Source organism: Leucoraja erinacea, chromosome 10, assembly GCF_028641065.1.
Source record: "Leucoraja erinacea ecotype New England chromosome 10, Leri_hhj_1, whole genome shotgun sequence".
Lineage (NCBI taxonomy): Eukaryota > Metazoa > Chordata > Chondrichthyes > Rajiformes > Rajidae > Leucoraja > Leucoraja erinaceus.
The window spans coordinates 20,585,733-20,611,419 of NC_073386.1; the positions used below are offsets into that span (position 1 = coordinate 20,585,733).

At 39.0% G+C, this 25,687-nt stretch overlaps 1 protein-coding gene across 7 annotated transcripts in view; it reads right to left on the reverse strand.

Annotated features, from left to right (window-relative positions):
* The window catches only part of rnf220a (ring finger protein 220a), a 419,208-nt gene that overhangs the window by 28,133 nt on the left and 365,388 nt on the right, over positions 1-25,687 (reverse strand). For all 7 annotated transcript variants that reach the window (XM_055641650.1, XM_055641651.1, XM_055641652.1 and 4 more), the window contains one exon: positions 5,408-5,516. In XM_055641650.1, coding sequence (XP_055497625.1) covers positions 5,408-5,516 — 109 coding nt within the window. The remainder of the gene's footprint in view (positions 1-5,407; positions 5,517-25,687) is intronic.

Consider the following 25,687-nt stretch of genomic DNA (forward strand, 5'->3'; position numbering starts at 1 on the left):
GGAGGATATAATTTTAATCTAGTGACTGCTTCACGGTAAAAACAATAATATATTGTGTAGATTTAATACAAACCGCTTGTATATGTGCTAACAGCCCATGAAGATGTGGATTTTATTCATTCTACCTATAAGCCATATCAATAATGTTGAAGGATCTCCTACAATAAGGTGCATTCTACAAATATATTCTCAGGTATTTACTTTTAGAAAAATATCCAACTTGACATCTACTGTTTCTAATCTAATTTAAATATCATCTGCATAATGCTGCAAGATTATTGCCAGGTCCAGATCCTAACAACAGATAACAACAAAGAAAACATTAGCAACTCCCCTGCATGCCAAAGGAGATGTGCGGGACAAGCTTTTTATTTACAGAAGGTGGAGAGTGCCTGGTTTGCACTGACGGGTGATAGTTTAGGCAGATATGATAATGGCATTTAAGAGACCTGCTTAGGCATTAGGATATGTAGGGAATGGGGGGGATATGGATTATGTGGCAACAAATAAGATTTGATCTTAGCATCTCGGCACAGACATTGTTCTTGTGCTGTACTGTTCTATGTTAACTCCAATCCTTGGCAAAGGAGAGAGTTTCACACCTGTATTTAAATATGCAAATAGAACAAATTCACTGCCATATCAAAACTGATTTTTTGAGTGTTCTGGGAGTCTTTTTAAATCTTATGAGCACCATTTCATGATACAGGCAATCGTTGGCTAATTAAGAGGTTCTGTTTTTTTCTTTACAGATGGCTTTTAGTCGATTTCGTATGTCCGTTGGAAAATATTTTAAACATTACATGGCATGGTAACCATACATCTATGGTATTGTAATGAGTGGCATCAAAAGCACATAAGATTGTAAAGAAAGAATAATCCAAACAGACAAATATCTAGAGTGTGGAAAGAAACGCATTGAATTTATATTGCACCTTTCCCGAAAGGTCTTAAGGGACATTTGTATGAACACTCATGTAATGAAAGGAAATACAACACACAATGTGTATATCAAGGTTAGATAAAGATTAGATGAATAAAGATCTAGTTGGAATCAGAACTTCTTTCCTCTACAGTCATGCAATCACTTACGACGACATCACCTACACTGACTTGCTGGCTGACTTGTAAATTAAAAAAAAAGACAAAATGTTATGTAACTCAGCAAGTCAAGCAGCAGCTCTGGAGGACATGGATAGGCAATCGACAAGACCTATGATCTACTGCCAATAGACAATAGACAACAGGTGCAGGAGTAGGCCATTCGGCCCTTCGAGCCAGCACCGCCATTCAATGTGATCATGGCTGATCATCCCCAATCAGTACCCCATTCCTGCTTTTTCCCCATATCCCCTGACTATCTTTAAGAGACCTATCAAGCTCCCTCTTGAAAGCATCCAGAGAACGTGCCTCCACCGCCGTCTGAGGCAGAGAATTCCACAGACTCACAACTCTCTGTGCGAAAAAGTGTTTCCTCGTCTCCGTTCCAAATGGCTTACCCCTTATTCTTAAATTGTGGCCCCAGGTTCTGGACTCCCCCAACATCGGGAACATGTTTCCTGTCTCCAGCGTGTCCAAACCCTTAACAATCTTATAAGTTTCAATAAGATCTCCTCTCATCCTTCTAAACTTCAGAGTGTACAAGCCCAGCGGCTTCATTCTCTCAGCATATAACAGTCCCGCCATCCCGGGAATTAACCTTGCAAACCTACGCTGCACTCCCTCAATAGCAAGAATGTCCTTCCTCAAATTAGGGGACCAAAACTGCACACAATACTCCAGGTGTGGTCTCATTAGGGCTCTATACAACTACAGAAGGACCTCTTTGCTCCTATACTCGACTCCTCTTGTTATAAAGGCCAACATGCCATGCGCTTTCTTTACTGCCTGCTGTACCTGCATGCTTACCTTCATAGACTGATGAACAAGGACCCCCAGATCCCGCTGTACTTCCCCTTTTCCCAACTTGACGCCATTTAGATAGTAATCTGCCTTCCAGTTTTTGCTAACAAAGTGGATAACCTCACATTTCCCCACATTAAACATCATCTGCCATGCACCCGCCCACTCCCCCAACCTGTCCAAGTCTCATAGCAATAGCTGGCATTCTGAAGTGGCCAACTCCATGATCCAAGATAAAATATCATCCTTCTGGAGCAGCTGACCTCACAGCAGAACACCGGATCCGGTCGGAGCATCGACGAGACATGGATACCAACGCTGGTACCATGATGTACAATAATAGGAGTGACCAGCAACTTACCACACTGTCTGGTAAGACTTGACCCGATAAGTATATAGATCGGTGGGATCACCACCCAACCCCATGGCCTGACTGAGCAGCGAGGCGTGATCCTCTGGAACGCCCAAAGCAGTGATACGACCCCCTGACCCCATCAGACACATTAACCTATCTTCTGGAATGAACAACCAGATGCAGCCATTTATCCAGGAAGCAGAGGAGAGTGCTGCTCTGTGGGTGAGAGTGAAATATTTAGGTTTCATGGCCTCTCCTCCTCCCAGAATACTCGTGGTAAATGTCCAAGCTATTGAAAAAAATGAATTCTAAGCTAGCCTCATTTATCTCAACAAACTGAGAGACTGTTGGGTGTTCTACTTAACTGAGACATAGCTCACACCTGCTTCACCTGACCTTGCCATACAACCAAGGACTTGTCAATTCACTGGATGAAACACAATGTCGTCAGATAAGGTAAGAGACGGAGGTGTCTGCATCCTAATCAAAATGTCATCGTGCTCGGATGTGACAGTAGCAAGTTCCTGCTCCTCAGTCCTGGAATATCTAACGGGTAAGTGTTATTCCTTCTGCCTGCTGCGGGTATTCACTTCAACTGTTCCGACAACAGTTTACATATTCCCCAAGCGGAAGTGAAGTTTGAACTGGATGAGCTATTCACCACTGCCTAGCTCACCAGGGACTAACTCTACTGAACGTTTTTCCTTCCATTATTTATTATGTAAAAGAATATGTGTGTTATGATTGTGTTTATAATTTGTTTGGTTGTTTTGTTGTTTGTCTTTTGCACAAAAGTCCGCGAGCATTGCCACTTTCATTTCACTACACATCTCGTATGTGTATGTGACAAATAAACTTGACTTGACTTGACTACCAATGGCCTTGAATACGAGCACCTCGAGATCTTGTTCATTATTCAAGAATTCCAGATTCTGATTCAAGAATGTGTTCTTTCCCTCTGTTATCAGTTTTCACATATGCTAAGGATGAATATATGTTCTCCCAATCTAGCTTGTTGCAGCTCTTGAAATTTTTTTATCTTCACTTTTTCTGTAGCTTTCACACTACAGTTTGCCTTTTGTTTATTTTTTCTTTCTTACACTACCTTGATGTACTTGTGTGTATTGTATGATTTGTCTGGATACCACACAAATGAATTTCTTTTTTTACTGTTATCTGCATACACCTGACAATGATAAACCAATAAAACCAATGACTCAAACTATCTGAATGATTGAAGAGGACTGTCACTGTTTTGTGCTCCCACAGATTTCAGACCCACACCAGGGGATGCCAGTTTGTTTTGTATTTGATTGCTGTATCTTTTCAAACTGCAGAACTGCCGATAAGTCACACTTTCGCCAGTGGAAGTTAGTCAGATCACTGAAATACAATGGAGATAAGTGAATGGTCCACGTTCTGCGGTGGAAGAATTCCATAGTGTGTGGGGAATTCCAAAGTATGGGGTCTGAGATGGACTGGTGGTCAGGGATGGCGAGTCTAGTGGAGGAAGGGGTGGCAGGTATTTAAGCAGGAATAAAGCAGAGCTTTAGTCTCATCATAAGGGATAGTGAACGTTGTCACATTTTTAAGACAGCAAAACAGGCAAGGGAGGTTAATTTGTAAAAAATTTATATATATCCTCTCGGAGGCAACTGACATCCTGAGAGGCATTCTTCCGCTGTGACGTTACTTGGATTCAGGCTGATTATAAAGCCACTCTCCATGTTACAAAAACAGGAAACTGAGCAATGTCTTGAAAGATTTATCAGGTAATGGCCTGGAACAATCAAGCATTACAAATCTTCAAAGCAGATAGAGCTCGATCATGTGGCCTCCTCCTTGTGCTAATGATGGACAGGCAGAGTACAGTTTGCCCCAGGCCCAACCCATTGAACTGCAGGCTAGTCATGTGCAACCATTCAGATGATCGAGCCCCGTAAGGTCTACCCAGGGAAGTGAAAGTTCAATGTATAGCAAGCACTGCTCATTTGTTAGTGGTCCACTTCAATAGATAGGTCAAGTTGAAAATTGAATGCTGCATTCAGTTTGGTATTGTGCCACTGAACAAGAGAAGCTACACAACCCAGTGGAAAATAATTAGTGTTGGAATAGGAACAGAAAGCAGAAATACCTGGGACTATAAGCAGTAATACATTTGAAGAAAAAGCAGATCATACCAAATCACGTAAAATACAGTATTTCTCATCATTCATCTACAGAAACAGCAGGTTTTAAGTGACAAAATCACCCTGATGTGGTGGTGGATTACTGGTGCCATGACAGCGGGTATCGTAGCTCAAATGCAATTTATTTTTTTGAACGAGCAATTATTAAAGCTTACCAGCAAAATTGAAAATAGGACTCACATTTTCCTGGGCACCTAAATTTCAGCAAAGTCCTGCGAGCAAATTACGAGCCTCACTCATGCATGTGAGCAGTGGAAGCTGACCATCAGAACAGAAATAAATCTAAACCCATTCCTTTTAGAAACCTGGTGCCTTCCATTATCGGAAGACGTCATATTTAAAAGTCAACAGTTTAAAGATTGCTTATATTTGGAACAAAAGGGAAAAAGCAGTTACACAAAAACTGGCAAGAGCTTCAGGATACAATCTATCAGGAAGAAAGTTTAACGGTATTATAGTTATTTAATTCAATAATCAATTTCTTGGAAATTACCAATCATTTGTGCAGATTCTGAATTTTCACTTTTCAACAGATCAAACAGTTACACACCAATTAGGAAATTAAGTGCTAAAGTAAGTCAGCAGCCCAGGTTTAAACGTTCTTCCTGATAGGTGCTGTTTAGGTTAGGACCCTTCTTCAGACTGATGGTGTGGAGGGTGAGAGGAAGAAAGCTGGAAGAGCAGAGCGGCAGGACAAAATTTGGCAGGTAATAGGTGAATATAGGTGAGGGGATAATATACCAATTAGAGACTGGATTATTAAAATGATTCACCAAGGCATTGGGCAGAAGGATGTTCACTATCAATGACCTCAAGTTAAAATGTTACTTTCAAAAATTTCAATCAAAAGTATTAGAACCTCAAATAAATCATACTTGTATGATTTGCCTATAAATGTAAACATTTGTAAACAAAGGACAAGAATTTTACAAGAGGAGGTCACAAAATAAAAATTGCCTACCATACAAATAAGACATTTATATCTATCTCCACGGGACAGTTGTCGTTCCAATTCACGGATGCGGGCTTTCAGTGCTTCAATTGTCGTTACAGTTGCATCTTCAGATATCCTGTACAAACAAGCAAAAAACAATTTGGAAGTTAATCAAAATATGCTTGCAAACAGCAGACATTATGGCCTTTATTTAACACACAAACAAAACAGAAAACAGGTAACATGCCAATTCAAATTTCACAACTTAGTAAACCCTCATTCTAACGGACCGTAGCACGGGGAGGGGGCGGGGGGGATAGTGTCCGTGATTCCCGATTGGTCGTTATAACCGAGTACGATATTATCATTATATGCAGTTGAAACAATGAACTACATATGATGTCTAATACACAAAAGGGCACGTGCTGGAATAACTCAGCGGATCAGGTAGCATCGCTGGAGAACATGGATAGGTGACGTTTTGGGTCGGAATGATTCTGTCTGTTGAGTTACTGCTGCTCTTTGTGTCATTTCACCTTATATCTAGCCATTAAACTGCACCAGCGAGCCCTTCTTCACCACCCGTCTCACCTCCTGCTGCTTCCAAGATGGAGCATGTCAGCAACTCAGAGAAGGAGTTGGAGTCGGCAGCGATGGGAGGGAGGGAAAGAGGCCAAGTGGACATAGCGACACGAGAAGGACGAGGCATACCGATGGAAGAAGCAGCAGCTGGTGAGAGGGGCGGGAGCCCCTCTCGTTGGTGGCAGCGGCCTAAAGAAAGAGCTGACGCCAGGGGTTACAACGTGAACCGCAAGAACATCCACTTCAAGTGGACCTTGCTGGGTGAAGAAGGGCTCACTGGTGCACCTTGTGAGTCAGGCAGGGTCCTCGGAAGCATGCACTCTAAGTGGCTGGGGAGGCGGTGCAAGTCGGGGGTCCGTCCGCTATAACCAAATCCATTATAAAGGGGTCCGTTAAAATAGAGTGTTTACTGTATCACATATTTTCACTACAAAGCACTGAGTGCATGTATCGCTTGTATCTTTCACATCATTTCCATATTTAAACTAACCATGTCAGTCCCCTGATTTAATAATCTCTTTGTTTATTGATTTGAAATAAACAGAGCAACAATTTCAAAACATTCGGCAAGATTAAAATAAAATGAGAAATTGAAAATTTGATTTTTGTATCAAAATTTGTAAAAAAAAAAAATTTTAAGCAACACTAACGACTGATAAAGAGTTGGGAGGAATGAAAAAGAAAAATCGAAAGGATTAACACAGCAAGCATTTCCATTCATGAATGGATATATGATGAGCATGTGTATATTTGAAAAATAGACTGCAATTTTAAAATACCTCTGGAAAGCACCCAACTTCAAATGTCACTATGCCAAATGACACCCACATCTTCAGAATGCCACTTAAGTCAATAAATAGCAAAACATCAACAAGGAAATGTCATACGGAGAATCAAATTAAGAATAATTAGGTTGTTGTACTATTCAGAGATATGTCTGCATTGGAAGAAATCATTTTTAAAAGAAAGCACATAACAGCCTCGATGCATTCAACAAAAGCTACTTCATTTTCTCCCAAATAAATCACAAATTGGCATGACTCAGAAATACATTTAACTAAAAGTTGCAAGACAATTACTATTAATTGTAATGGTACTAATATAAAGGGACAGGTAATTATATGGATTCATGAAAAAACAACGCTCCCCCTGGAAAGACGACGGCTATGACTTCCAAATGTGCGCTGCTTACAAAAAGCTGCCACAGGAATGGGGTAAACCATTTAGCTCAAACACCTGAATAGAAAACATATCAATGCATACAGTAATGGAAATATCATCTAAGCTATTTTGTCGCGATTGGCCCACATCCCTCTAAACCTTTCCTATCCATGTATCTGTCCGTGTCTTTTAAATGTTGTTTTTGTACCTGCCTCAACTATCTCATCTGACAGCTTGCTTCATACAAGATTATAAGGAATAGGAGTAGAATTAGGCCATTCGGCCTCCAAGTCTACTCCGCCATGGTTGATCTATTTATCCCTCCTAACCCCATTCTCCTCCCTTCTCCCCATAACCTTTGAATTCCCACATTAATCAGGAATCTACTTGGCCTCCAGAGCCTTCTGTGGCAAATAATTCCACAGATTCACCACCCTCTGACTAAATTTAATTAATCCTTATCTCCTTCCTAAAATAACGTCCTTTAATTCTGAGGCTATGACCTCTAGTCCTAAATTCCCCCACTAGTGAAAAAAACTTCCTCTCCACATCCACTCTATCCAAACCTTTCACTATTCTACGTTTCAATGACGTTCCCCTCCACCACTGTCTGAGTTTATATCCACCAATATCTGTGTGAAACCAATGGCATCATATCTGGAAAAAAAAATACCCAGTCCTTTTGAACTTCAATAATTTCTCTTTGGCTCTAAAATAAACCTTGATAAGTTATTCCATGTTAATACTATACCAGCTTTAAGGGCCTGTCCCACTTGCCATCATTGGCGCCTCATTTACACGTCATATGTAAAATAGGTCGACGCATCGTGACGCGTGATGTCGCACGCAAATCACGCGTCACCACAGCCGCCTGGTGCGCTTGACGTTATTAGAATACACTGCTTCCCTATTCTGCATCAAGACCATCATGGAGGAACTACAGATTTTATTGCTACAGCAACAACAGAGACGTCTGTTAGGAGCAGCCCTCATACTTACTGATCAGCCAGGCAGGAGTACAACAAGAAAGGTTAGCAAGAAACCCAGGAAGAGGTCTGTGTGGACGATGTTAGAAGTTACATGACGCGTAAAAGGCGGGCCGACTGCGTATGGGCGGCGCGCGGCGTCGCATGTTTACGGACAGTGATGTAACCATGCGGCAGGCAACGCCAGTGCGTCTGTGTGCGTACGCGATATGTCATGCAGGTGGCGCGCGAGGATTTCGTTACACTAAGAAATCCTGGAGCGCCGTGCGATATCGTACGCCACTGCATGCGATTCCACGCCTCACCATGTGCAATGCGTGCGTCACCTACACGCACCCCGCGAGTCGACCTATTTTACATATGATGGGTAAATGAGGCGCAAATGACGGCCAAGTGGGACAGGCCCTTTCGTCTACTACCTGTGAACAATTTAGTACTCAGTAAGTTTTTAAACACATATCCAATTAACATGCAACAACAACAGCCCATCAAGGCTCATACATCACAATCATCGTAAAAATAGTGTATAACCCTAGTTACAAAACTGCATGAAGTGTAGGACAAATTTCTGAGCAACTTGTATTCTGTAAAAAATTGCCATGGTAAAACAGTATCATCCTCAAGATTTGTTATCTCTGCTTTACAAATAACAATTTGCTCCAATACACCTGCCTGGCAAACTAATCACTTGTGACATTTATTATCCACATTGATAACATGATCATTAACCAAAATAATGCTTTTAATTTTTTTGTTTACAAAGTACGAGATAAACAGGAGCATAGATTGCCCTGGACAAAAGCTTGATCAAAGTGGGGAAATATTTGGTATTGTATTGATTTATTATTGTCACATGTACTGGGGTACTGACAAAAGCTTGGTTCATGTGCTATCCAATTCAATCAGATCATATTATACACAAGTGCAATCATTTGGAAGCCGGCGTGCAGAATGCTGACTCTAAGTATATTTCATTTAAAAATGTGAGCTAGCTCTTAAGTTCCAAAAGCATTCTGAGGAATGCAGGTCTCTTTCAGATCTCAGCTGCTAGTAAGGAAGATCACTTCTAACCTGAGATTGCTTAAATGTACCAAAACAAGGTACTTCTGTGACACTATGAAGTGATCAAATGTTGGCTGACTTGCCTGACTGCTCAACTTTCCGTTGATTTGTGGAGTTGTTAGCAAGGCCAGTATTTGGGGTCCATTCATTGTTGTGCCGAGACAATTTTAATAAACACTCAAAACAATGGACATATTTTGATTCAATTGACTGGCTTATTAGACCAATGCATCGGTCAACAATGTAACAATTAGCCAGGAGAAGCATAAAAAGTAAAAGTGTGAGCCTGTTAAGCTTTCGTAACATGAGATAACTTTAATTACTTTTACTGATACCAATTTTTAATCTCCAGGGGCTGTACATTTGAATGTGTTCCAACTATTAGCCCAGGCTTCATGTATACGTTATTACCTTTTCACAAAGTGGCAGCATACAGTGGATTCTATTCTGATTTTCTCTGAACATTGTTGGAGAGTAAAGAATTCTGAAAGTAACATTGTAGTGTGAGGTAACACTAAAATATCCTGTAAATTGTTCAGAGAATTATTTTGGAACATTCCATATTAAACTATAGAAACAAATATTTTCTACAATCTACGATGCAAGCTAGAACAGCAGAATTCATGTAAATATCTTGTGTCACTGAAACTTCATAATACTAAAATGAAATATCCATCCTTTTTGGAGATACTTGTACTCTTTTACTGCTTTAGAGGGATAGGGGCCAAACAGGTGAAAATTGATTCAGGTTAGATGGACATCCTGGCTGGCTTGGACAATTTGGGCCAGAGGGCCTGTATCCCTGCTGTATGACTGTTTTATTTGATAGAAAGGCAAAACAAACAAAATGGTTGGAGAAACAGTGAGATTAATCCTACCCCTATTTCTTCCTTAGTAAGGCACAGCTTTTAAGTATCGGAACCAGAACCTCATCTTCTCTCAATATTCCTTATTGGGTTAGGACCTGGTAGTAAATGCCTGAATGCAAACACACTACACTTATGCGAACTGAATCTGTCTCCTGAACTTATACCAGGTTAGACCTGGTCCTGCAATAACACGGCCAATCATTTGTCCGCACAAGGGTGAATCAAGAATATGCTGGCACATCCTTAACAACAGAACTGAAACCAACCAGAAGTTTTCGCAAAAAAAAAAATCGGATTGTGGAAATGTGTAATGTTTTCTCCCAAAATACTTAGAGTCCTGAGTGAATTGAAATTTTTGAATGTTGTGGTGGCTGCTTTAAACAAGGGAAAAACAAGAAATTGAAGACAGACCAGCCATTGCCTGAATGATTGACAGAACATGCTTGAAGGAGTGAATAGCCCGACCCTATTCTCATAAAAGAAAATGTCAACAAAATATAATTCTTCCTGTGTTTTCAAGTAGCCTTAAAGACATGCAAAACGAGGCAACCTAACAAGCAATGCATTTGTACATCCTAAAGTGAATAATGCATCATACATGACAATTGGTACAATTCGTGATTTGTCATTATGTTGTGAAAAAATGTTCCATTTCAATTAAACAATACTGTTTAAATAATTTTGAAACTGTGATTTTCTTAACATATTCATGATAGGCAGGAAACAATATTGAAGAGGCATTACACAACTTGACTGATGTGATATCTACTGGCAGTTTATTTACAGACATTCAAAGGGACTTGGGCTGTGAAGCCAATGGTAGCCACAGGCAGGTGGTGGTAATTGTGGAAAGGTCTGATTTACGGCAATGAGGCAGACTGCACCAAAACCCTAAAACCCCTGTCTTACGGTGTGAGTCCACCCACAAGTGATCCCGAGTTTAAAACAAATCAAACTCGTGGTAATCACGTAGAATTAACGTAGCGGGAACGTCAGATATCGTGGACGTAACTTAGCAACTCGTAATGCTAACGCTAGGTACTTGGAAAACGTGTTAACTCATGAAGGTTTTTCAACATGTTGAAAGATTTCCACGAGTCAAATATACACTTGAAGGAAAATTTTGATACTTTTAAACTCGTTGTAATACCGTAGTAGCCCGTGAGTTTACCGTGGTGACTCGTGAATAACTTGTGGGTTTGGTCGGAGTTAACACCGGGCGGAACGCGTGAAAAATGACCATACTGAGGGAATTCCCACGTATATGAAGCAGAGAGAAACGCGAGTTCTTAACTTTGGCCCTCCATGTTTCACTCTGGTTTGCAGCATGTTGGTCCAGCTCGGAGTGAATGTCACACCGAAGGGAGGTTTCCTCTTTGTCCCAAACTGCTGGCCTTTGGAGGGAGTTAGCGCAACGCCAGGGAGGGAGAAGGGGTGGGCGAATTTAGCCGCGGGCATGCCCCAGTCAGATGGATTAATGCATTTCGTTGTCAGAACCCATCTGTTTGCATGGGACTTTCCAACGGTCTGAATGTCCTACAAGGCGAATCTATGGAGCGATTGGCGCTGCAAAGGCAAGGCCAATGTATGGCCATTGTAGATTGGCTCTGCACGTTGTATGGACATGTTGAACTGCAAAGGTACCGCGGCGACCAAGTACCGAGGGCATTCGGGACCTGATTATGGAGATTAACGGCAGCCACACAAGCAAGCTCTGCTGGCACACCGCCGGGTCAGTCCTGGAATATCTCAACCCGCCGATGATGATCCGTGGCTCGGCCGACCCCGAGCTTTAACAAATTGCCCAAGACACCACCTCAAGCGCCCGGTTCATCGCCACCGCCTCCTTGCTGCACAATGGCAGCGAGTGTGGGGCAGATATCCTGCCTAGTTTTATTAAGTTCTGAAATTGAATAAATTGAATCAGAATATATTTACTGTATGAGATGCTGTCCAGCTCCTCTATTCGATACTTAAAACAGCCCTTCATTCAAGGTGGTGCAGCGGTAGAGTTGCTGCCTGACAGCGAATGCAGCGTTTGAGGCCCAGGTTCGATCCCGACTACGGGTGCTGTCTGTACTGAGTTCGTAAGTTCTCCCCGTGACCTGCGTGATTTTTCTCCGAGATCATCCCACACTCCAAAGATGCACAGGTTTGTAGGTTAATTGGCTTGGTGAATGTAAAAATGTCCATAGTGGGTGTAGGATCGTGTTAATGTGCTGGGATCACTGGTCAGCGCCGACTCGGTGATCCGAGGGGCATGTTTCCGCTCTGTATCTCTAAACTAAACTAAAAGGGGAGAACACTGGACCTTCTTGGTGAGTTTATTATTTTACACTTATATACATTACACAGATCACAGATTGTGAAATAAAGCTGGCAAGCCGAGGTCATGCAAGAAACGGAGGAAAACGGTAGACAATTTTATTCAGCAACTCCGTTCTGACAGAACATCTATCCTGCGTTAAGAAACCTAGCTTTCAGCGGATTTAAATCTTGAGTTCAACTTCTACCTGAATTTAATCGATTTACAAAAGCTGTGAACTTCTCCCTGCAGTCCGTTTCTTAAACACGTTTACGTTTTGTGCTTTCTTTGACAGTCACGTACATTAAATGCCATTTATTGCATTGTAGCAATGATAGGGAACGATTTGATAAAAGGTTAAACCTGCTTTTTTTGTTTGCAAACACACAGCGATTAATTACATGATAAGACATCACCATATCACTTACACAGCACCGCCCATATGAGGTACGTTGCCTGTGGCTGGAGTTTGCAAACAAATGAATGGGTTGTCACAATTCGTTCATTTATGTGGGGAATGCATCTGAGCAGAATCTGAGAATCGAGCGGCGTCCCAGAGAAGCATGCAGCTACATAAGAGACACGGAGAAGCTGATCATCGGGGCAGTTTTGTCCATGTTCATGGGAGGCTTTTTATAGTAAAAAAACTGCATTACATCATTTTTACCATGAGATGATGTTTCCACACGTCGGTAGTCGTTGTTGGCTCAAGAGTAACCCGGGAGGGGAACTTGGTAACCCGGGAGGGGAACTTGGTACATCGCAGAAATGAGAAGTAAACGGCAAACTTAGACATGCACATGGGAACTCGTTTAAACTCGTGAACATAAACTTGGAATCTCATAGACAACCATGAGTTTGATTTTTTCTTTCACTCGGGATCACTGGTGGGTGGACTCGCATCGCGAGACAGGGCTATAACCCTTGCATTACAGGCTGAACTGTGCCAAGATTTCAGCATTTGACAAGTTACATCGAGCATCAACAACATTTGTTAAAACACCAAAATAATAATGCTTTCCATCAATATGTTGTGTAAACAAATAAAAATACAATGCTGTGGTGGTACTATACTAATCACACAGGCAGATAATGTGCAATGAATGATAAAGGTGAAATACTGACATCCATAGATAAGTTGCACTCCCAGCACACCAATCAAGAACACAAAACCATAGAGCAGATGGTCTTTTCAGTCCCTTCTTACCACCTCACCACTACTCACTCCCCACTTTCTAAACCCAGAAGAGAATCATAAGAGGTAGTAAATTATACAGTTGAGAATGAGGAGACAAGGGAAGAGACAAAAAGCTAAAACTGCATCAAATCATCAACAGCTTTTTTTTTTTCACAATAAACAGCAGCCCGTGACGCAAATCTTCTTGCAGCATACTTACTAACTAATTCATGGTTCTAAAACATCCAAGAAATACTTCACATTTGATAAACATCCTCAAATCATGACATGAAGCTTCCAAAGACCAAAATGATCACTTTATGCAACCGTGTAACCAACAACCATTTATCACTTGCACAAGGGCCCTATAAACCACATCTATCGTGCAAGTAAGCAAATCTTAGTGTCAAGCATTGAAAAGGCATTAGTTTCCTGAAAATTTAGTGCTGCACAAATTAGCCTGGGTAGATTTATTCACTGCACTCAGGAGGTCTGGGCCAATTTTGCGCGTTGGCAGTCACAAATTGATTTTGCAATTTAAGAAGTTTGCGACTGATACTCAACAAATCTTTGAAGGCTAGCCACATTTTTCTTTCAAAACATAAATACACATTAAAAATAGATTTAACACACTTGGCTGTAAAATATGAATGAGGGTGAATAAAAAACATGCACAATAAAAATCTTATATGGCCATTTACAGAATGTAGAAAACCCACGTTACATTTGAGATGAATATAGTTTTGGAGGTGGCCAAAATGTCTTGCGAGTAGCAAGTCAGCTCTCATGCCGTACTTGCAATCTAAAGCAAGAACTCCTGAACACATCCAATTTTATCCTGCCTCTTTGATAATTTGTCCCTCAGAAATGCTCTGGCAGCCAATTACGGTGCCCACCATAATGTTTGGGACAAAGACCCATCACCTCTGTATTCCACAATTTGAGATTTGTAATAGAAAATTGTCAGATTTTAATAAGGGCAATTTTAATACATTTTGGTTTCACAAGTGGTTATACATAGTGACAATTTCAGGGCATCATAATGTTTGGGACACAGCAATGTCATGTAAATGAAAGCAGTCATGTTTATGGGCCTGTCCCACTTAGGCGACTCTTTAGGTGACTCAGGTGTGTTTAAATGCCTCCTTAATGCAGGTATAAGAGAGCTCTCAGCACCTAGTCTTTCCATCATCTTTGGAAACTTTTATTGCTGTTTATCAACAAGAGGACCAAAGTTGAGCCAATGAAATTCAAAGAAGCCATTATGAGTGAGAAACAAGAATAAAACTGTTAAGAGACATCAGCCAAAGGTTTGGCTTCCCAAAATCAACTGTTTGGAACATAATTGAGAGGAAAGATAGCACTGGTGAGCTTACTAATCGCAAAGGGACTGGCAGGCCAAGGAAGACCTCCACAGCTGATGACAGAAGAATTCTCTCTATAATAAAGAAAAATCCCCAAACACCTGTACGACAGATCAGAAACACTCTTCAGGAGTCAGGTGTGGATTTGTCAATGACCACTGTCCGCAGATGACTTCATGAACAGAAATATAGAGGCTACACTGCAAGATGCAAACCACTGGTTAGCTCCAAAAATAGGATGGCCAGGTTACTGTTTGCCAAGAAGTACTTAAAAGAGCAACCACAGCTCTGGAAAAGGGTCTTGTGGACAGATGGGACAAAGATTAACATATTAAATTAAGTGGAGCAAAGTACACTTATCTTCATTGATGTTACAACTGCGTATGGTAGTAGCATAATGAATTCTGAGGTGCATAGACACATCCTATCTGCCCAAGTTCAAACAAATGCCCCAAAACTCATTGGCCGGCAGTTCATTCTACAGCAAGACAAACATACTGCTAAAGCAACAAAGGAGTATTTCAAAGCTAAAAAATGGTGAATTCATGAGTGACCAAGTCAATCACCCGATCTGACCCAATTGAGCATGCTTTTTATGCCAAAGAGAAAACTGAAGGGGACGAGCCCCCAAAACAAGCATAAACTAAAAATGGCTGCAATACAACTTAGCAGAACATCACCAGAGAAGACACCCAGCAACTGGTGATGGCCATGAATCGCAGACTTCAAGCAGCCATTGCATGCAAAGGATATGCAACAAAATACTAAACATAACTGCTTTCATTTACGTGACATTGCTGTGACACAAACACTATGTACAAGCACTGTTGTAATTTCTATACAGTGAAACCAAAATGTATAAAAATACCCTTTATTAAAATCTGACAATGTGCACATGTGACTTTTTCTATTACAAATCTCAAATTGTGGAGTACAGAGGCAAATAAATAAATGATGGGTCTTTGCCAAAATATTATGGAGGGCACTGTACTTGGCTAACAAAATGTATTCAATTTTATTCAAAACTGGAAAGAGTGCAAACAGGATTTGAGTGTTATCAGGTCTTGAAGCTTTTAGTTATAAGGAAAGGCTGGACAGATAGGCCAAGACTTTTTCCCTGAAGCGTAGGTGGCTGAGAGTTGGCCTTATTGAGGTTTTTGAAGGCAGGGGCAGTTATGTTCTTTTCCTCAGGATAGGGGAGTCTAAACTAAAAAAAGTAAAGGTTTAAGGTGAGAAAGATGTAAATTACATCTTTTTCAACAAAGGATAGTGATTATATGGAACAAGTTGCCGGAGGAAGTGGTAGATCCGGGTACAACTATGACACTGAAAAGGCACTTGGGAAGACACATTGGAAGGAAATATTTGGAAGGATATGGCTCTGACGCAGGCACATGGAACTAGCTTGGTTAAGCAACATGGTCAGCATGGAGGAGTAAGGCCATAGGGCTCGTTTCCGTGCTCAAGAAAATCTATGTCAAAACTGCATGGTAAGACAAGTCTCCTACTAATTCCTCATTTTTTAAAGTATTTCTTTACTTTAGGTTGCTCATTAAAAATTGTACAACCATACTTATGATAAAATAGAGGAAGTTTATTTTGCATTGTGTAAAAATGATACTGGTAACTATTGATTTATAATGAAGGCAGGAAAAGCTAAAATCTTAATTAATTTGGCATTTTTAATGGCTGGTCACAGCAGCAATGTCACAGGTCTAGAGAACGCTCACAGGGCCATCTTCTCAGTCAAATAACACAATGTGGTTGATCTCGGTAACAAATGGGTAGGAGTAATTCTTTGAAAAAAAGTCCAAAAGAAGCCAAGTAGCAGGTGTGGTGCAGTCTGCAATCAATGAGTAGGCCACATCAAGTTCTGATTTAGTTGTAAAAAATTGCTGCACTACCCAAAGATCAGCGCAATATGTGAATACTGCACAATCAATAGAGAGAATATTGATTTTGTTATTGTAGGTTCATATGGTCCAGACCTTGTTAAAATCACATTTATTAACCGGACTGTGCTCATTAACCATTTAATTTTGGTTTCATTTGGGTTTATGTGGGTCAGTTACTTTAAATATGCAAGTGGTGATTCATCTTAACAGAGTATTACTTGTTCCGTTGTGGGTGCATAAAACAATTTTGTGAGATAACAAAATCCTACCGATTGTAAATTCAAAACTCCAAGCACACGGCTAAAGGGCTTGTTCTACTTGGGCGTCATTTGCGCGTCACGCAGGTGGCGTCACTGTCGACATCACCACGCACCATGCGCGCGTAATGCACGCCATGTGCGCATCACGTGCGCGTGTCGTGCGTTGCGACGCGTAAATTATGTCGCGTAAATGACGCCCAAGTGGGACAGGCCCTGAAACCTTCTTTTTTTAAACTCAATAATTAATAAAAAGGTCATTACACATTTTACGATGTTGACTAAAGTACGTGGAAGGCAAGATGCGTATGTTTCTGCATGTGCATAGTAGCTGCTGGAGAAAACTTGTGCACTTCCAGATTTTCAGTAACATGGATCAGACTTGGAAATGATTCCAAAGCATTTGAATGACCAGTCAAGACCATAAACATCAATGTTTGTGTGATCATCCTGCATAGTGTCAGCTGAGTTATTAGAATAGCAACTGAATCACAAGATTCTGGATTCAGGTATCACTCCAGCGACTTGTGCACAAAAATGTAAGTTGATACTATAATTCAGTATTAAGGGACTGCTGCACTGCCGAAAATGCCTTCCTCTTCAACAAAAGTCAGCTTTGTTTGCTCTATTAGTTAGATGTAAAGGATTCCATGGCACTATTTTAAAGTGTAAGCAAGTTCTTTCTTGTATCCTGGGCAAGATTTGATCCTATCAATGTTTGAGATAACCTGGTAATTATCAAACTTGTGGAACTGTCATGACCAAACGACTTAAATTATATGAATGGTTACACTTCAGAAAGCTTTTAATTGAATGGAAAATCCTGATACTGTGAAAAATGCCAGTAACAATAAATCTCTCTCCCACCCGCTTTGAATTAGTCATTATTCAATGTACAAAATAGGAGAATCAGGAAGAATATTATTTATTAGGTCATAAGGGGTAGGAGTAGAATTAGGCCATTTGGTCCATCGTCTACTCCAGCATTCAATCATGGCTGATCTATCTCTCCCTCCTAATCCCATCCTCCTGCCCACTCCCCATAACCTCTGACACCTGTACTAATCGAGAATCTATCTATCTCTGCCTGAAAATTATCCACTGACTTGGCTTCCACAACATAGAAACATAGAAAACCACGTAGAAACATAGAAAAAAAACTTTTGCGGCATAGAATTCGACAGATTCACTACCCTCTGACTAAAGAAAATTATCTTCATCTCCTACCAAACAGAACGTCCTTTATTTCTGAGGCTATGACCTGTAGTCCTTGACTCTCCCACTAGTGGAAACATCCTATCCACATCCAAGCCTTTCTCTGCACTGTATGAGGTTCCCAAATGAATGATGCGAGCAGCCTTTATAAATTGCTCTTCCCACTTGTAGGTCCATGGTCATTAACCTTTAGTCATTTATAAATCAAACTATGATCAAAACTATAATTCCTGAATTTCAAAAGGTAACACATAAATTCTTGTGAGTTTTAATGACGGTGCATCAAACCTTTCCATACAGATTAATTTTGTAAATTACATGCAACTTTTGAAATAAGTTGGCTGGAAAAATCAACTAAGCCAGAAGGACTATAACTATTAGTCATTATGCTTCTGCTTTAAAAATCTGAATTAAACTTGCGCAATGGTGTATTCTCCCACCAGCCCTAGTAACTCATGCTGAATTAATTATCTTATATCGTGTCTGCCTGGGCAACAATACAGCCTCAAACAGAATCCATTAACTTCATTAGCAAATAATGATCACGATGGAAAGTCTCAATGGACCCAACTGGGTCTATCAGATAGAACAGGTCATTTGTTAAACATTAGTGCACACGTGTGCTCTTTGCTCCTCAAATTAAACAGGAATTCCCAAATTAACATCTCATATGGCTTCACTATGCAATCCATTAATTAAATCATATTAGTTTACACACCATCAGAAACCGGAAATATATGAATGGCTGATTCTATTGTGTTAAACTCAATGAGCAGTTCTACGAGTAGTTCTATAGTCATAATCACAGAAAAATACATACGTTAGCCAGAGTTGCTTAGTTATCTAAATACACTTTTTACGAAAACAAACGTTAGCATGGCAGGGACAGAGAGGGAATAAGGGAACAGATCTACACAATAGATCAATACAACCCACATTTCACCTTTGTACCCGCTTTAGACCAGAGATGAACTGAAAACACAGATCAGAGTTTCATCGGACAGATTTCTATCCAAAATCTTTTCTTTTTTTTTTAAATCGAAGACTAACAGGACAGAGGATGTAGAAAGTTAAAATAACATACAGTACACTTCAGATTGTTTACAGATGAAACCAAGCAGTATTTTTGGGAAATATCATGATATTCTTAACTACTGCATTAAAATAGTTATTTTAAATTATTGTGATCAATGTTAGTGGATGTCAAGATTCTGCACTCATTTTTTAATTCCTCTCGTGGACAGTAACTCAAGCTGGTGTATAGCTTTGTTGGCAACAGTAGTTTTCCCTTTCTTCTTATCTGACATTATTTAGCTGGGGAAATGGTCCAGGGAAGCACACATTTACAAGTACTTCTAGCACTATCCATAGGTCAGCAATGCAAGATAAGTATGCTGGGTTTCTTCAGTCTCTGTAGCTCAGATCTCAGCCAGGTCAATACCACAAACTGTTGATTTCTATGCATTTCATTACATTCATAATGTTAACTAAAATAAATACCATATTCCACTTGGGAGGGTATATCAATTGTAGGGATTAACCAATTTTCTTAACAAAAATTCACTTCATAAATTGAAATTAATCGAATCCAGTATTTCCAGAATACTCATTTATCATGAGCCGTCACAGTATTTTTTATTTTTCTCCCTCCCTTCCCCTCCCCACTTTAACCCTTGGTGTAGCGTATAGTTTAAGCAATTAAAACACAACGATACTGAGATCCACATTGGAACAATATTTTCCAACTGTCCATGCTGTATTTCACAATTAATAAGTTAAATTAAATACCTTATTCCAGTTCAGCGAGTATAAAAATGTTAAAATTCTGCAAGTTTATCACTAGTTCGATTATTTTTTTCACCTCAGTTAATAAGCAAGTTTTATTTATATTTTCTAATTTGACAACTATGCATTCATTACAAGTTTGAGACGCCTATACCTATAACTTTTAATATTTTTATACAACTGTCCAATGACTTGGTACAAATATTTACTGATTCAGTGGACACAATATACGCTTTGTGCAACTATGGAGAAATCATTTCAAAAGCACAGAATATTTTATTGTCCTTTTTTAAAAAGACACCAAAAACGTGTGCTCAGAAAGAAATTTCATTTATTTTACACCTTACACACCTTCAGGACATCTCAAACCACATTACCGAACGCTCCTTTTTTCAGTTTTGGACACTGGCTTCATTTTTCTGTACTTGCTGGGTTGACAGATTGAAAAAAGCCACATTTTAATTGTTTGAAAGGACTGTTACTGAACTGAAATATTCTCCCCAACGCTACCAAGCAAGGAGTAACTCACAAAACGATAACGTGAATTCTTGTTTTCAATGTCTATCATGCTTTCAAAGTAGAAAAGAAGAAAGCAATCAGAAAACAACAGCATCTAGTAAAGACTGGAAACAACAGGTACCAGCAGAAACGATAATGACCAAGGATGGAATATTCAGCAGTTTTACACTTGATTAAACGTGGGAATACATAACTCACTGCTAGTGATACCATACTTCAACATCACATTTAACGAAGACAACCATGAGGAAGTCCTTTTAAAATAGCTAATTTGCCAAGAAGTTAAACTTGTTATGAACTGGTCTCATTGTAAAAACTTAAACGCAATCAAGATAATGAACAAAGTATAACTGATTTTGCAATGGCTTATTAAGCCATAATTATTACTGAAGAACTCACACATAGCAAAGTAATTGTGTTCAATCTGTGAGCATAATTATTTCAAAATTCTATTTTTTTTTAAAGTTCCAATTTTTACATAAAAATTTGGACATATATTGGTACAAATTTTGAATTATCATCTCACTGCAGGTAAAATATTTAAAAGAATCTAGTTAAAAATTGAAATTTGGTCTTCCTAGATAAATGACAATGTGATCTCATGATTTGCTCGTTATATAAAATATAGCCCAACTGTTGCTGGACATCGAAAATCACCTTTGAATGATGCCTGAAGTAAATTAATTTTGGGAAAGTAGAATACGCCACCTTGAATGCTGGGTTTTGAAGAAAGGCTTTATAGAAAACTGCAGTGAGTGCCTTCACTTAACTATTTAGAACAAATTCAGTCTAGCATCAATTGTAGAGGAGACTCAGCTAAAATAGATCCAAACAGAATCGGTACAAAATGTGGAATATTAATTGAAATTATTAGTTTTTTTTATAAATCCAGATTTACAAATTATCTTCAAATCTCGCATAAAAAGGTGGAATGTTATGAGGTTTCATTAAAAAAAGGGCAGTGATATCAAAATGAATCACAAAATTCATAGAATAAAATATTAAGTAGTCAATTCTAAACTTGTATTTCAAGTGAAATAGATGTTCAGTGTACCTTCAATAATGCTCAAAGCATTACGTTTAAAATAGTAATTTAGAACTGTAGCTAAATTCATGAATAAAATTCTTAACTTTTTACACTTAAAAACCCACAACTGGATTCAGGTTGGATTTATTCATGCAAATTGCATAATCTAGGTTTAATGTTTCTCCCCTTGTGCAAGCAGCTGAGCATTATTTTCAGTTTCAATGTTCAATTAAAAAGTAATTGAAGTATTACAGCACACAATTTAGAAACACTGGGGATTTAAAAGTTACTGCAATAATCAATTGAAACTTCACTGCCTCGTGTTTCTGCCATTTACAAAAGTTACCACTGATATATGGAAACGTAAATAAAATTAAAAAGATATTGTTCCTCACCTTAAATTTAGTCAGATAAGCATATTACAAAAAGCACTCTCAAACTGCAGAGGCCATGTATCAGTATGTATATATTGGAAGACAGATTCAATTACCACATCTACACAGAAATTTCTTCTATTGTTTCAAGCAAGCATGAAATTTGGCAAAAATCAGATTGGCGGCCTTGTAGGTACCATTTATCTTGCCAGGGGTACATAAGCCAGCCTCATTGAGGGCTGGGAAATGAATATTAAAACCTCTGCATTTGTAGCAGCTGCAAACGTGTCGCTCCATTTTATTCCCCCTGATTAATGGCCTCCTATTCCTGATTTATAACTCCCTGCTGGACAAGCCTTAGCCACACTGGAAATATTAGAGAATTATTAAATAAACATTCATACGTCATGTCTGTTTCATACACTCCTCATAATGCAACTGACTCCAATAGGAATTCAAACGCCAGGAACTGTTTGCTTTAACTCTGACACGCAGCATCTTGAATGATTCATGCCTCGACTTGCTAAAACACTTAGTATCATACATCATGCCAGCAGTAGTCTCCCAGTTTGCAGAGTGCCTATATTGGCCCAGGATGAATCAATCTCGACTGAAGGTCTCTTGCTGCCACATTAGGCATATATCATCACCCACTTTTTCTTCCCACCCACCCCCCCCCCCTCCCCACCCGCAAGACAGGTACCATGGTCTCGGAGCCATGGCCTTTAAAGTATAACCCTAATATTAATTTAGACAGTTCAAAGCAGCCCCGAGTCATCAGTCAGTCCAAACTTTTGTTGGCTTTGACAAAGTATTTAACAGACCCACTCATCTAGAAGTGTGTGCACACCTGCGTGCCTGTTTGAAGGAAAGGGGGGTAGGAAAGGAGATGAGATTGAACAGAAGAAAAGCTATCAATGCAGATAAAATCCTAATATAATTTATTTTTTTAAGGTTCCCTTGATAACATTACTCAGAAATGGAGAATACTCTTGTTTTAGGTGACTCATATCAAACACTGACAGATTGGTGTTCATATTAATGACACAGTTGATTCCACTGGATGTTTCTGATTAATGTTTCTGCTCTGTGAAGAGAAATGGCTAAAATTCATTGTGTATACTCTGGTTACCTTTAAAAAAAATCTTACAGCTGTAAATTCTTATTACTAGTGATGTATTTCATAGATTGCGCTTTCTACATAGTACAGATTGAACTGTTGCATTTATTAACATTTGGCTTTAAACACAGCAAGTCAGATGCTGAACACATTCTGTATTTAATTTATATGTTTTCTTGAACAGAAATAAAATTTCACCGGCAAAATGTGCCACGGGCCATTCATACATTATGAATCTCACAATGCAATTCCCCTTTTTGTACAAATTACAGTTAAGTGAATATAGTTATACAGACACATGATTTATGGATGGATTGTGGAGAGGGGTACAAAGAGGAGGGGGTGGCGGGTGTAGCAAAGAAGTAAATGTCTTGGAATGAGAGTGAACTGGTAGTAGATGCAGAATCTGTAGAATGTGAGTGAATGGGCTGTGCCTGTAATTTACCTGAGCAACAAGCTCAATTTGCATTGGAAAATAATGGGGGGGGGGGGGGACAGAAACACTTTCACCTTGAAAGGAGTTGAAAAGAAACTGTAAATAAATAAATCAACCTTAGTGACCTCAGCACATTTCCAGAAATGTGTGCACTTTATCCCTTTTTAAAAAAAATGTAAAATAGAATTGTGCATCTCAGTGAAGGTAAAACCATGCATTCTATATTTGGACCTAAATTCCCAAATTACCAAGTAACAGTTACAGATTAAGTTAATGATGCTCTATTATAAGATTGAGAAAATGAAGAATATATATGAGAACAATTGAGTTAGGTGTTTAGTTCACAATATATTTGAGATAGTAAATCTTGTCAATTATTCTTAAAATATAAAACATAATTTCATTAAATTAAAATAAACTTTAAATCTAATGTTCTCTTGGGGAACGTGACAACTATTAGGTGAAGGTAAAAATATTGAAGGAAAACATACAAAAAAACCCTCCAGAAAGTCATGAGTAGCATTTTATTATGATAAAATGAAGTTATAAAATTATTTTTTTTTTCAAATTAACATGAAACATTCTGGATATATCAAACCCTATAAAACAACCTGTCCATCTCCAATAACTGGTTATGAACCAAATATCTAGTCTTGACCTTTTAGATAAAAGTATCCCTGCATCCTTCATCAGTCACCTGACTATTTCTACTCACCATCCCATCCCTCATAATCACTTGTTACAACCACATTTTTACTTTGTACTCCAACAGGCACTTCCCACATACAGCAATCATCACACCTACACATGTTTAGTCATCAAATGTAAAACTAGGGTTCACTTTTTTCCAGGCACCTAAATAAAATAATACTCTTCCTATCACCAAACTAGATAACCAAATTAACATTTGTCAATATGGGAAATAAATAATCCAATTACAAGAGACAATACAAATGTGACGCTGGATCAAAATATCAAATCTACTGCTAAAGATAAACAAACAAGAAAATTAAACACCACATAAATATTTGCATAAAAAGCACATTTAACTGATCAAATGTTTTTGAGACACTTTAAAAATGTATGACACAATTACTATTCCTTTTAGTAATAATACTTCTAAACGATAATAATGAGGTTATTTCAAAGACAAACAAAATGTTTCCATTTTAGAAATTACTGACAGCTATAATAAAAGATGAATGCCTTTATTTACATTACATTCCCTGATAATTGATAATCGACTTTGCCAATTTAGCAATATTTTCACTATTTTTCTTATACACAATGTTTGCAGTTATTTCAAATCTCTCTGGTGGATGTCATGGAAATAAAATAACTGCAGAAATCTCAATTTCTTCTTACATCTTTCTCACAGTTCCCAAGACTTAATGGATGCTCAATCCTAACGTGTGCTAATTCAATTTTGTTCTGTATCTCTCAAACTATGCAAGGACATTCATGATCAACCACAAGTTATAGATCACCAAAATTGCATTAAAGTGATCTTACATCGAACATTTTGGTGCAAGGAGAACTTAATCACTTTTGTATATGTGTGGCTAATTAACCACAAATACAAAGAGAAAATAAATATTCTGCAGACAACTGAGGGTTGAGGTCAAGCTGAAAACCCATAATCCAGGGAATAGGTGGAAAAGGTGCATTGTGCGGTGTGGCAGCAAATCAAGTAGTTGCAGGATACACAAAGAACTGCAGACGCTAGAATATTGAGCAAAACAAAGTGCAGGAGTAACTCAGCAGATCAGACGGCATCTGTGGAGGGAATAGGGAACGTTTCAGGTCTAAAGGATCTCGATCTGACACGACGCCTATCTATTCCCTTCACAGATGCTGCCTGACCCCCAGATAGTTGTAGGACTCTGTCGGAGGTGATGGTCTGTGCAATACTGGAGAGTGGGAAGGGCAGAATGTTGTAGGATTAAAGGTAAGTAATTAATATAAATGAGACAATGTTTTCAATCCTGCACAGGGCAGTCCACGATGTTCTGGGTCTCCCAGAAATTATATCGAAGCTCAAGGCAAGTTAGAATTATGAATGAAAGGAGTCAAATTTCTAAATGACCCAGAAATTACTGTTTCATGTCATTTGATGAAAGAAAATCATTATTCAATGAATTCTCAGGCAAATAATCTGCTCTCCTATAAAATA